The 11938-nt window shown below is 40.7% G+C and overlaps 1 protein-coding gene across 3 annotated transcripts in view; it reads right to left on the reverse strand.

Moving 5' to 3' along the window:
• LOC136430108 (chromatin remodeling regulator CECR2-like) overlaps positions 1-8228 on the reverse strand; it is a 37175-nt gene extending 28947 nt beyond the window's left edge. For 2 of the 3 annotated variants that reach the window (XM_066420416.1, XM_066420415.1), the window contains exon 1: positions 7939-8228. In XM_066420416.1, coding sequence (XP_066276513.1) covers positions 7939-8079 — 141 coding nt within the window. In that variant the 5' untranslated portion in view covers positions 8080-8228. The remainder of the gene's footprint in view (positions 1-7938) is intronic. The other variant, XM_066420418.1, reaches the window with a different exon arrangement.
• Between the last annotated feature and the right edge of the window lie 3710 nt (positions 8229-11938).

Consider the following 11938-nt stretch of genomic DNA (forward strand, 5'->3'; position numbering starts at 1 on the left):
CAAATATCCAAGACAAGTGTACCGGTACACCTCCACAATTTTGCGCCCAGAATTTGAATTCGAGCCCCGATTTAACACCTTATCAACAGACATAAATGCTAGATACGACCCAGCTGGAACAACTCTGCTGAGTGCAAACAAGCCTCAGCAAGACATCACAAATCACATTGACCTTGCTAGCCTTTTTATTTGGGGTTAGTAGGCTGTGGCAGCAAGATTAGACACATCCATAAATACTGGCCTGGACTGCTCATCACCCTAAACCCAAAACAGCCATTTACAGAGATGTGGCGGGCACGCTATCACTCATTGTCTTATCATTTACCCTGCTGGGTTAACGTTACCTGAAGGTTAAATGGACCAGTCATCAAGAATCTAATGTTCCCGTAGAGAGAAGACTTTGACACGGTTCCAAGATGAGGGGATTTAACGGGGATACAGGTTGGAATGGGCAGATCGGGTCCTGCATCTTTTAAGCAAGACTTCAAGTATGCGGAAGACTGCTCTGGAGAATATCAATAGGCTAAGTAAAAGATATGACAATATCATAACATGGGTAGTAATTTGTTTTATGAATCTTATAAGATGCACATCATTAGGGTTGAATGTGAACTTGACAGAAGCCAATGTTCAGCTTTCCAAAGATTGAGACTCAGTCCCATCATGAAAACTTTCCTGTCAACTTTATCTACAATATGATTCTATGACAATGTAACATTACTATCACCCAGTCAACCGGCTTTTGTACAACATGTACATCTGCTGTGTTAATTTGTAGAAGGTAGATATAATATAGGATCACCGATGAACTATGATGATGATATATTAAACTCGTCATTCCTGTCCAACGGTTTATTCTTGATGCCATGCACACAAGCCTGCATATATCTTATAGTTCAAGGACATTTTAGATCAAATTGAACTGTGACCTGTATTTTGTATGTAATGACTAGTGGAACCGATAATTGTTATTGTCATATCAATTCAGGATATCCAGTCTGCATATTTTGAATAAAGTTGTTGTAATATAGCCATTTTAGAAGAACCAGTGAAAACATGTGGCAACCATGGCATACTACCTGAACTTGACATACTGTTTTCCTGGTAACATGCAGTTGCCCATGATAAGCTAAATTGTCACACACTAACTACTGCAGTATCGTTCAATAACAAGAAACTTCATTAGTGCAGTTTGTTTAAAACAACAACTTCTTTTTTTTCTGATCTCTCAAAACAATCAAACATCACATAAAAATATTTACCAGCATATGTCTAGAATTCTAATAAGCTAACAGGTAGTTGGTATTGTAAATGCAGAAATGTTCGCATGTTTTTTTATTTCACGGTAGGGAGAAAATGGAGTGTTCACAGTGGTTTTAAGTTTGCGTTTGAAACAATAGTAGCGCTACAGTCATTGGTGGGCAAAAAGTTTTGTGGTGGTTTTAAGTTTGCGCTATAGTAAAGAGTTCACCATGAAAACCATGACCGTTTATAAAACAATAACTTCAACCCTTCAACATGAACTTGGTTTGGATTGTCTGTTTGACCACTTCTACCTGTACTTTTTTAGTTTAACCTAACTGGCTGAATCTCACAAATTTATTGAGATGGAAATATGCAAATGATATTGCTGTTGTGACAACATTGACTTTGGAAGGGTTGCTGAAGACATCAATTATTGCATCTAGCCCAATGTGCATGTATACAAAACACTACCCATATGCAAATTTTGCTTTACCCCAAACACCTAATTTTGTGTTCAAGAAGAAGAAGCTCAGACATGAATAATGATTACAAAAGTCTAAGGTATTGTTGTATCATGTCCCCTATGGTTATTTCTCACTGTTGAAAGAAACACAATCAGGAATCAATTCAGTTACCAGTACTACATTACGTTGATAGAGGTTAGACATCCAGGTACATGTAATAAGATACGTCAAAAATAGTTACTAGTACTCAAGCAACTGGATAAAATTTGGTAAAATAAAATTTTCGAAATTTTATCCAGTTACTTGAGTAATTATTTTTGCAGTACTAGATTACTCCATAAAATTTGCTAATTTGGCATATCTATCATAATTCTTATCTTCTTGATTCATATATGCAGGTTAGAGTTTCTAAAACTCTCCTAAAGGCTTTCATATATTTTTATTCTGATTCAGTGATTATAAAGATGGCCCATTATATATGTGCCAGTGCCACTAAGTCAGAATTATGTTCCAACAACCCAGCTGCAAATGTTGGCAGACTTCTTAAACATTTAGACAGTCTTTGAATATGTGTCAGTGGAATTATCGGTAATCCTTTAGTAAGTGACATTATAACATGATCGGCATGAACTGATATATCAAATGCCTGGCTTACTAGTATTTCGATGCCACTGTTTTGCCTGTGAGTGGCAAGAAAATAAGCACAGTTGTACATTGTTGTATAAGTTTACAGAAACAATCATTAGAGCAGCAACTACAGAATATAAATTCAAGAACTTGCCTGCAGATAACATAGCCTAGGAGCGCGATTCGTCAGGCTACAGATAATATATTCTGGGACATGTTTTGACTTCTACAGCAGAAATTTTTGTCTTAGTTGAAAAATAAGACAACTTTGATAATGATGTGTGTGTAGTATTACTAATACTATTATTAGTAATTTTACAATTGTAATTCCACCATAACCTTTTGCAAACTTCGAGTAGGTGTGTGGATGCTTTAATGATCCATCAGATGAGTCAAGAATAAGCAAGCGTAAAACACTATTAGTAGTACAGCTCAATGCAAAACGGGGTGCAGTAGTCACACTAAAGCAGTTACACAATATCATAAATCATCATCTTAACTAGTCTCAATGTATATTGTTATCAAACCAAAGACATATCAAGATCAAGCAGCTATTAACATGGTCGCCAGTAAACACATGGAAATCTATGTATTCTTTTACTTTTAGACTTAAAAACAAATGAGTAAGTGTCATAACACATTTTGTACACACAGAGGTAGCTGATATTGCTAAAGGTCAAAGGCCAGGGGTTGTATCTGTCCAGGACATGCAAGTTCAGGGAAAGACAATCCCAGCCATTGATATATTACCCTTTATATAGCCTCATGCACTGAATATGGAACTTTTTTCTCAGATAGTCATACTCATAGTAACCACTTGCTATGATAACTATTCCAAATATAAAATCAGCTTTTTACATTGCACATGGGCTAAAAACAAAGACAAGTTGGTGACAGATTTCTTTGCCTTCTCAGCTACGTTTTGTATTGTTAAACTTTTGGCATAGTGTACATATACTGTGCTTCAAAATATATCAGAAAAGTACATGTATTACATCATTGAATGGGAAAGGATATTCCTATCATAAAATTGGAATCCTGCCATAAATCATGCGAAACAGGTGGATGCAAATGTCACCTGTGTGAGAAGAAACATTACATCCACAAACACCCATGTGACAGACAAATAAATTTATGTTAATGAACACAACAAAAGAAACACTGTAAATACAGTCAAACCTGTATTAGCGGTCACCTTTGCATAGCGGCCACCTGCCCATAGTGGTCACTTTTTGTCGGTCCCTTGGATTTTTCCCATTGACATAAGCATTAAGAATTAGGCTATAGCGGCCACCTGTCCAACGCGGTCGCGGCCAGACGATTTTCGGTCCCGCGAGTACAGTAACACTGCCGATAACGGTCCCGGCGCGCCGGTAGAAGCCGCATCGCCACCGCACGCCGGGTTCAAAATCTTCATTTTTTTCACGCCGTTATCAAATTTATGTGGACTCAAATGGATAGGATAATAATAAAGAAAGCCAGAATGTTTTATCTTTGTTAGAAAATCCATGGTTTGACGCGAAGTCAAGCATAAATTTCTTCACATGGCTTGCGTTTGGACATCGTGGCAAAATTGTCCATTTCTGTGCATTTCGACTGGACAAATATTACGGCAGCTTTTTGAAAAATACAACCCGCACATGCAGTCGAACCGCAGAGCTCTATGCGCATCGGTTCTGCGCAGCCTTCTCTAAGACGGCGTTCGCCGGGTCACGGCCGAACCTGGGTTGGACCCTGTTGCATGGGTGTAAACGACTACCTGTGGTGCAAGAAAAAGACCTCAGACCTACATAATGTTTATAATTTTTTATATCTGTAGGACTTGCCCAGTGCAGCTATGTAGATATTTCGTGTATTGCAAAATGACAGCGGCCGCGGTGGCTTTCGAAACATTAGCAATTTTTGGTCAATTTATCTGTGCTCATCTTCTTTAAAGTTCACCTAGATCCAACTAGCTAATCACATAGTGCAATAGTCCATTTCTTCACCTTTAAATAGATACCAAAATACCTTGGTTTATTTGAGGAGCAACGGGTTTGCCCCCAAAAAAACTGCGACCACATGCAAATCATGGTGGTGAAATTCGAGCATGGGCGTATCTACCGATACACACTATCCTGCGTTTTGGTTACATTTTGATACATTTCGCAAGGTGTCATAAAACTTATGTTTTGGTTTTAGAAGCTACATGAGCACGGCTACCACATGCAATAGAAGAAGCTACATGATGATAGCCAAATACGCACAGACAGAGGGTTTTAGTACAAGGTAGCGACTTAGTAAAAATTGTCAAATTTGAAGTCAATAGTTTCGAACTCCAGCGTTCGACCGATGGAACCAAGACGGTACGTTCGATTTTTTGAGCCGCGGGGTCAGGCGAGTTCAGGCGTAGTGTTGCAACTATCAGTCGGTGTGTGGAGAAGTTAAGAAAAGACTAACGTCTAATTCTTGCAGTTGCAAAAACATTTTCTGAAAAAGATTGACATTATTCAGAAGCCAGAAAAAGTGGGATTCTTGTGAGCGTATGCCAATATTAGTGCATAATGTGTACGTTTTGCAAATCAAAGTGAAAGGACACTGTGTTCAATTTCTCATTCAGAAAAAGGACGCCATAAAACTGACATGTTGTTCGTTTTTTTGGGGGCAAACCCGTTGCTCCTAAAATTAACCAAGGAACTTTGGTATCAATTTAAAGCTGAAGATATGGACTATCACGCTGTGGAAATAGCTAATTGGATCTAGGTGAGCTGTAAAAAAGACGAGCACAAATAAAGTGACCAAAAATTGCTCATGTTTAGAACGCCACAGCGCTCGCTGATATTTTGTAATGCGCAAAATATCTGAATTGCTGTACTGGGCAAATGCCGTAGATGTGAAAAAGTATATACATTATATAGGTCTGAGGTATTTTTGCTGCACGACAGGCTCTTGTTTACACCCATGCAACGGGGTCAAATCCAGACGCGGCAAATACGCTATCTTAGAGAATAACGCGTTCTAGGGTGACCTGCGGTTCGACTGCATGTACCTGATGCGGTAAGTCCGCAAAATGTTTGAATGTCGGCCCAATTTCCGTTTTCCCCGGAAAATTCATCCAAAATTGTGCCCAAAACGTGCTTTCGCGCGATTTGCAAAATGGCGCTGATAGTGAGCAGCACAAAGGTCAACGGAAGACACCACTGTTACGGAGGTATAATGTGCTAAATTTATTTTGCTGCAAAGTATCACTGAGGATAATTAATTTAATAAAAGCTTCAAAATTAATATGAATAACATTAATATGATGTAAAATTTGGGATATTGCAATTTTCTGAAAAGAAAAAAGCCATCAAAAGAGCGACCTAAAATGTGACTTACCTATGCAATGTTTACATGTGTACTGTATGGTGAATAAATGCATCTCAGTTGGTACTGAAAACTGAGGTCAATTAATCGACCTTTTCTCCATAGCGGCCACCTGTCCATAGCGGCCAGTTTTCGCCAGTCCCTTGAGTGACCGCTATAGACAGGTTTGACTGTATATGACAAATAGCACTAAGCAGTAACAAACAAGCTTTCATTTCACTGTGTGCTATTTGTGGACTTACTTAAACATGGTATATATATCTAAAGACAGAGACCAAGAATTCAATAAGGTATATCTACTTACATAACTCCACCAGGCTACATAATTCTGCCACCCTGAAAAGATTCATCCAAACTGATCCCCAACCCAACGTATCCCAGTATAAAGCACTCATGTATACTAGTATCTAAACTGTGCATACTTGGGGGTGCTGAAAAAGAGATCTCTCAAACCCACTGTTTTATCAAAGTGGCAGATTAATGTAACCCGGCGGATTAATGTTAATGTGTATGTTACTCATTTACAAAACTATTTTGAAATGATCTAAGAGTAAGAAAGAGATTTGATGATCATCAATTTAGTATGCTAATATTCCTTGGTCTGGAACTAATTGGATTATACATGTATGTGTAAACATGTTACAAATATACCCATTGGTTTGGAAGTTGATTTCTTCAGGGGGAAATCTAAAACCAATGAATGATGCAAAATATGTGACAAGTTTTTAAGATTTTTCTGTGCGGCAAGTCTCTTTCCAGATACACAAATTCAAAACATTTCAACCTGTACTATATCTATCACTGTAACATATTCATTCCTAAATCCCATGTCTGCACTGTACTAAATCTCGCTACTCTTAGCGCATACTAGTAATGGCACAAAATGCCATCCGCAAAACTACATGCATAAATCCAGAAATAATCTACTGATATCTTAATATTTCAACGTTTGGCACCTGACGTTGCCATTGTGCCATGACATGCTGATCCGAAAGTCAACACTAACGCGGGGAAATGACTAACACCACGATAGCACTACAACACGTTGTGCAAGGGTGACGACTTACTATATTCCAGCAAATACTACGAGGAGGAAGCTAGGGCTTATACATCCTCATACATACACCAGGATACTATAATTGCTACTATTGTATATTTACACAACTTAAAACAATTTGTAAAAAAAAATGTTAACAACTGTGTAAATGTATACTCAAGAAAAAACAAAATTAGCTTAGCTAGGCAGTGGGAATGTATGTTTTAGGAAAGGAGAAGCTAAAACATTGGTAAGTGTGTGAGAACAAGCACGTGAACAACACTACAGGGCCACTTCCTGGCTGCACAGCAGCCCCAGCTTTTGTTTTGTCCCAAGCCAAGTTCCAAAGTCTAACACACCGACGTTTGTACACTGATAACAGCCTGGAACGACCTGGTTCTGGCGCAAAAATACTACAGAAAACTCTTTGATGTTTTTCTGTGGAAATTCTGAGAGAAACACGGGAGGAAAGGGGTGTTTTGGAGACAGAAACACGGGGTGGAATGGAGGTGGTTGTTGTTGGGTCGGCTCAGAGTCGAACGACATTTTGTCCCCCATGTTTTTGCGGGGTCGGCGCCGCCGAGTTCCGGGCCGTCTTCATGGTCTTTCCGCACCCTAGCAACGCCAGAGAACCCCTCCACATGACCTTCACGTTCACAAATATTAATCAAATTATGGAAATGAGATATTAATACACTGCTCGGTGGAGTTAGGAGGAGGACAAACCGGGGCTCTCGTGAGAGAACTAACCGGAACAGGGCACAAAAGGAGGCAAGGCCAGCGCTCACCCGTCCCGAGAGCTCGCTTCGCCCCTTTCCCCCACAACTTTCCTCCCTTTTTTCTGGCATTCCTCAAACTTGTTTTCCATGTTTTGTATCCACACTTAAGTGACCCAGGTCGGGGGTCAATGGTAAGATCACAAACACGATGCAAATGTTATGCTAATGCAGGCGATTTGGAGCAGAAATTTGAACAAAAAATTTTCAACTGCATGTTATTTGTGTCACGACACACCGACCACAGTAAATGCGACATGAAGCAAAAGAAAGGACATGGAAACTACTGCCTTCTGATAAGGATCCCTTTACCGTATAGTAAAGAACCTCCGTTTTTAAGCTGTGAGAAAAGTTCAAGTGCACACCATTGAATTATGAGCCACTACACTTGTTGCGAAACTGGAGTAATTCTACTGTGAGTGGGGAAAACAGAGCGGACACTCACTTCGATCTCGAAGTCCGAAAGGTTGAAGGCCGCTCGGAAAAGGGAGCAGAAATGGGCGATTGCAGGTACTTCCCACCACGAACGTATCTTTTCCAACTGTGAAGGCTCCTTCTTCTTATTCTTGTCCTTACTGCCAGCCATCTCGGTCCTTCAGCTGCCAACAATCCCAGTACAAACTATCCAAAGGTCCGACAACTCCGCACAACAAGCGCCATTATGATCATTCTTACCGAAGCTTACCGGAAACACCCGAATGCCTCACCGGACGTCGCCGGAAGTAGCCGGGAATTACCGAACGAGTTGGAACTTTGAGTTCCCGCTGGGAGCTGCTAAGGGAGATGATCCGACGCCAAGGACAAAACAGTTCGACCCCGCTGAAATATTTTTTTCTATTCAAGATGTCGGGAACGTCACATCTGTTAAAACGCAGTCTATTGAACTTCCTCACACCGTAGTCACACGTGATTACCCAGTGTTTACGTCGTCTGTAATTTATAGGGCGCAAAGTTCCTCTGAACTTTAATATCATCAAACATTTGAGCATTTTTCATTATCTAAGATGATTTATTTGCCTGTATTCGCTAAGAACAGTAGCCAAATATCCACAGACTGCGTGTCGTCATCTACAGAGCAGTCATGCATACCGCTTAAAAACCTTATTGAGCTTTCTGGGAAATGACCAGCGGGTATCACGTGATTCAACTCTAAAGGTGCATTACGTCAGCATTCGACAAACGTTAGCACCTGGCTCTAACACGTACTGAGCAGACTTTGCATATGTGAAGAACAGGGCGACTTACACGAACTTCGAATTGAATTTGCTCTGTAGTGGCTGTGCATGGTGTTGACGTTGACGAGTGTTGATGAATGTTTCTGTCCTTGCGGACAAATGTATTACTGCAGCATCGGAGACTAGCCAACATGGTGAAACAATGCTATCTGTGTCTTGTTTATGAACTACAGGTAGCCTCACAATGCGAAGTTTTCATTTGAGGTCTTTATTGGACCGCGTGGCGTAGGATCCAAACCTCCCAGAATGAATATGCAAAACGAAAAAGTTGATTTTCGAGGCATCATATATGGCAAATGAACATTATGCATATCATATTTCATCAACTGGGTAAGTCAGGTCACCTAAGGAATATGGAGTTTTTCAAGCTTCTTCCCTATATCAGTATTATCCAGGCAAATGTAACGTTAGACGCTGATAACATACTAAAAATGGAGGTCTGTATGCGTGATCAACGTGCAAAACGAACAGTTTACTTTATCAAACCAAATGGCTTTTATTTCCTTGATTAAACTGTTGAAAGAATAGATAGCTACTATTGATTTTTTTCTTTTCTTTTTATAAATTTGACCGATTCCCCATCGTATCTATACGACTACATTTCGTCCACATGGAGCCGGTTTCAAATCTCTGCATTGCAGAGCTCAGATCAGTTTGCTGTCATTGTTCGTCAAAGTCTGTCTCTCCAAGAAAGGTTCGGCTCCGCTTGTTTTTGGCGTGTTTTAGGCGTTTTGTCGGGTTTTCTTTAGACAACGTTTGGCTTGGTGACATAAAGAAAACGGGACAAATTACGAAAGAGGCCTAAAGCAGTAAAGGCACGTCAAAAACCACCCGGAGCCGAACCTCTGCTTGGAGAGTAGTTTTGTCTTAGCTGACAGGAAAAAGAAAAGCTAGTTTTGTCCCCTCAGGTCATTGTTTTGTGATCATGTACAAACATTCTCCTTTCAAACTTTCACTTTTTCCCCTTTGTAAACTGAAAGGCTGCGGCTCAACCGCACACGACACTTCCCCTCCCTCTAAATGGGCAAATGATTGTACCCCGAAAAGAACATCCAAAGAAGTATTCTATCAATTTCCTTCTCAGAAAATTCACAAAGAAATATTTGACTACAAGTTTTGGTACAGGGTCGGATGTGTCCCCAGAAACCTGTCTGTCACCTGAGCCAGCTGACCCTGTTTTCGTGTCCCGATCATGACTCATTGTTTGCGAAGTACATATGTACAGGCATGACTTGGCCCTGGATACGTCCCCCGCCCTGGGGCGGTCCCTCGAAGTTACGAAATGAAACGAAATGGAGCGAAATAAAACGAAATGGAACGAAATGGAACGAAATGGTACGAACTAAATATGTAACATTATGAAATGAAATACCAGATAGCGAAATATAAGGAACGTTATAACATTCTCAGTAGACCGGAACAGGAAGTAAATGGAGTGTGAAATGTCACATTGGTGACGCAGTGCAGAGCTGCATTTGCATATCATTAACGGAGGGGTACATCCTCTGACAGCCGACCAGACGAACAATTGGCCGCTTGCACGTGACGTCATAGAACATGTGACCTTGTTTACGCCGCCATCTTGGGTACGGGTGTCAGAACAGCGAGAGTTTCGATTTGTCGTCTGCTATTCTGTGTATGTATGTGTGGGTGCGTGTTATGTGTAAAGTTTTGCCGTCATGTGCGAGGTTGTATAAAAATCGTTGTTGCGCATATATGCATATGCTACGTACTAGTTTAATATATGGACTAAAACCGTATGTAAATAAAACTGGGAAGTCGGAGTTTGATTCAACCTGTCGGTAGCACGCCCACGTGCACAGTTCTGGTGCGTTGGCAACAGTGGCGGTTCATTTTCATGCGGGGCCCCATTTGCAACACGCAAACACGCTATTGCGCTTGCCTCATGCTCTCTTGGTAAATTATGAGAGGCAAAGTTACCACCAACTTCTGTATAATCCATTTGTTCCATTTCGTTCCATTTCGTTCCATTTCGTACTTTCGGGGGCCCCACACAGTCGCCTTGTTTCGCGCCAAACGAATGACGTCACGCATCTGTTTTTCACGTCTAGACGAAGAGGGAATAAAAGCATGGAAGTAAATGGTAGCTCATCCGTTTATTTTTGCCAGCGTGGTTGTCAGTTGAGGATCCTACCCCAAATTGCCCCACCAGGAGTGTCCAGTCCACCAGGTGTCTCCGGGATACCCCTCATGGACAGCTATGACGTCATGGGCGAGTCATTTACCCTGTACCACAGACAGGGTGTGTTCCCGTGACGCACTATGCCTAAGAAGCTCTTTTGTAGGTCTGACGGTCTTTTGATTACAAACATGACCAGCATATTTCATAAGGCTTTATTTAGTATTTGGCCTAAGTATGGAGATACATTTGTATTACAACAGAGCCAATCCGGCTTCTGAAACTCATTGGTACGAAAATGTTACAATATGCAGGGCCAATAGTAATCACATTTCATTGACTATTAAAGATTAATTGACAGCGCTCATTAACTGATTCAACACTATTGACCCTGTGTCATGCTGAAGGGAGATCTGAACCACAGAGGGCGAGGCCCTCTCACAACAGGAAAGAAACTCCGGGAGCTAAGGGATGCGAGGAAAAGTGGAGGAAGATGAAGAAAGACTGAATGCAGCTGCAGGACGTTTCAACGACTGCAGATGCAAAGACCAGTTAATGATGGTGATGATGATGATGATGATGATGATGATGATGATTGACCCCTTGTATTGCAACATTTTCGAATTCAAAATATGGCGCATGACTCAAACAGTCAAAGAAACGGGCCTTTCCATTTGAAGTGAATGAGATGAGGGATGTCATTTAACGTTACATATGCTGGACAGCAAGAGAAATAATCGATCTAGTTCCGAACGAGTGGAAACAAAATGATTCATCCGAGTTTGTGCAATAATTGTTTAATTGCAAATAAATGGCTGAAGGATAATTACAAGTGTGTAGTATGCAGTAATGATAATAAGCGTTACAATGATACCTAAGATATGATAGCGTAGGGAAAACTGGACTTGAAATATTTTTGCTTGTTTGCGTGTGTTTTCTTTTATTAGGAGGTTCAAACTTCCTTGGTCTTATCATCTCCTTCATTATTTATTCTTGCAAACTGACAAGGAGCACTGGAAACCCCTAGCACATCCTTCCTCCCTGTCCCATCGCGCCCATCGCGGAACGGG

The sequence above is a fragment of the Branchiostoma lanceolatum genome, chromosome 3, assembly GCF_035083965.1.
Source record: "Branchiostoma lanceolatum isolate klBraLanc5 chromosome 3, klBraLanc5.hap2, whole genome shotgun sequence".
Taxonomy (NCBI): domain Eukaryota; kingdom Metazoa; phylum Chordata; class Leptocardii; order Amphioxiformes; family Branchiostomatidae; genus Branchiostoma; species Branchiostoma lanceolatum.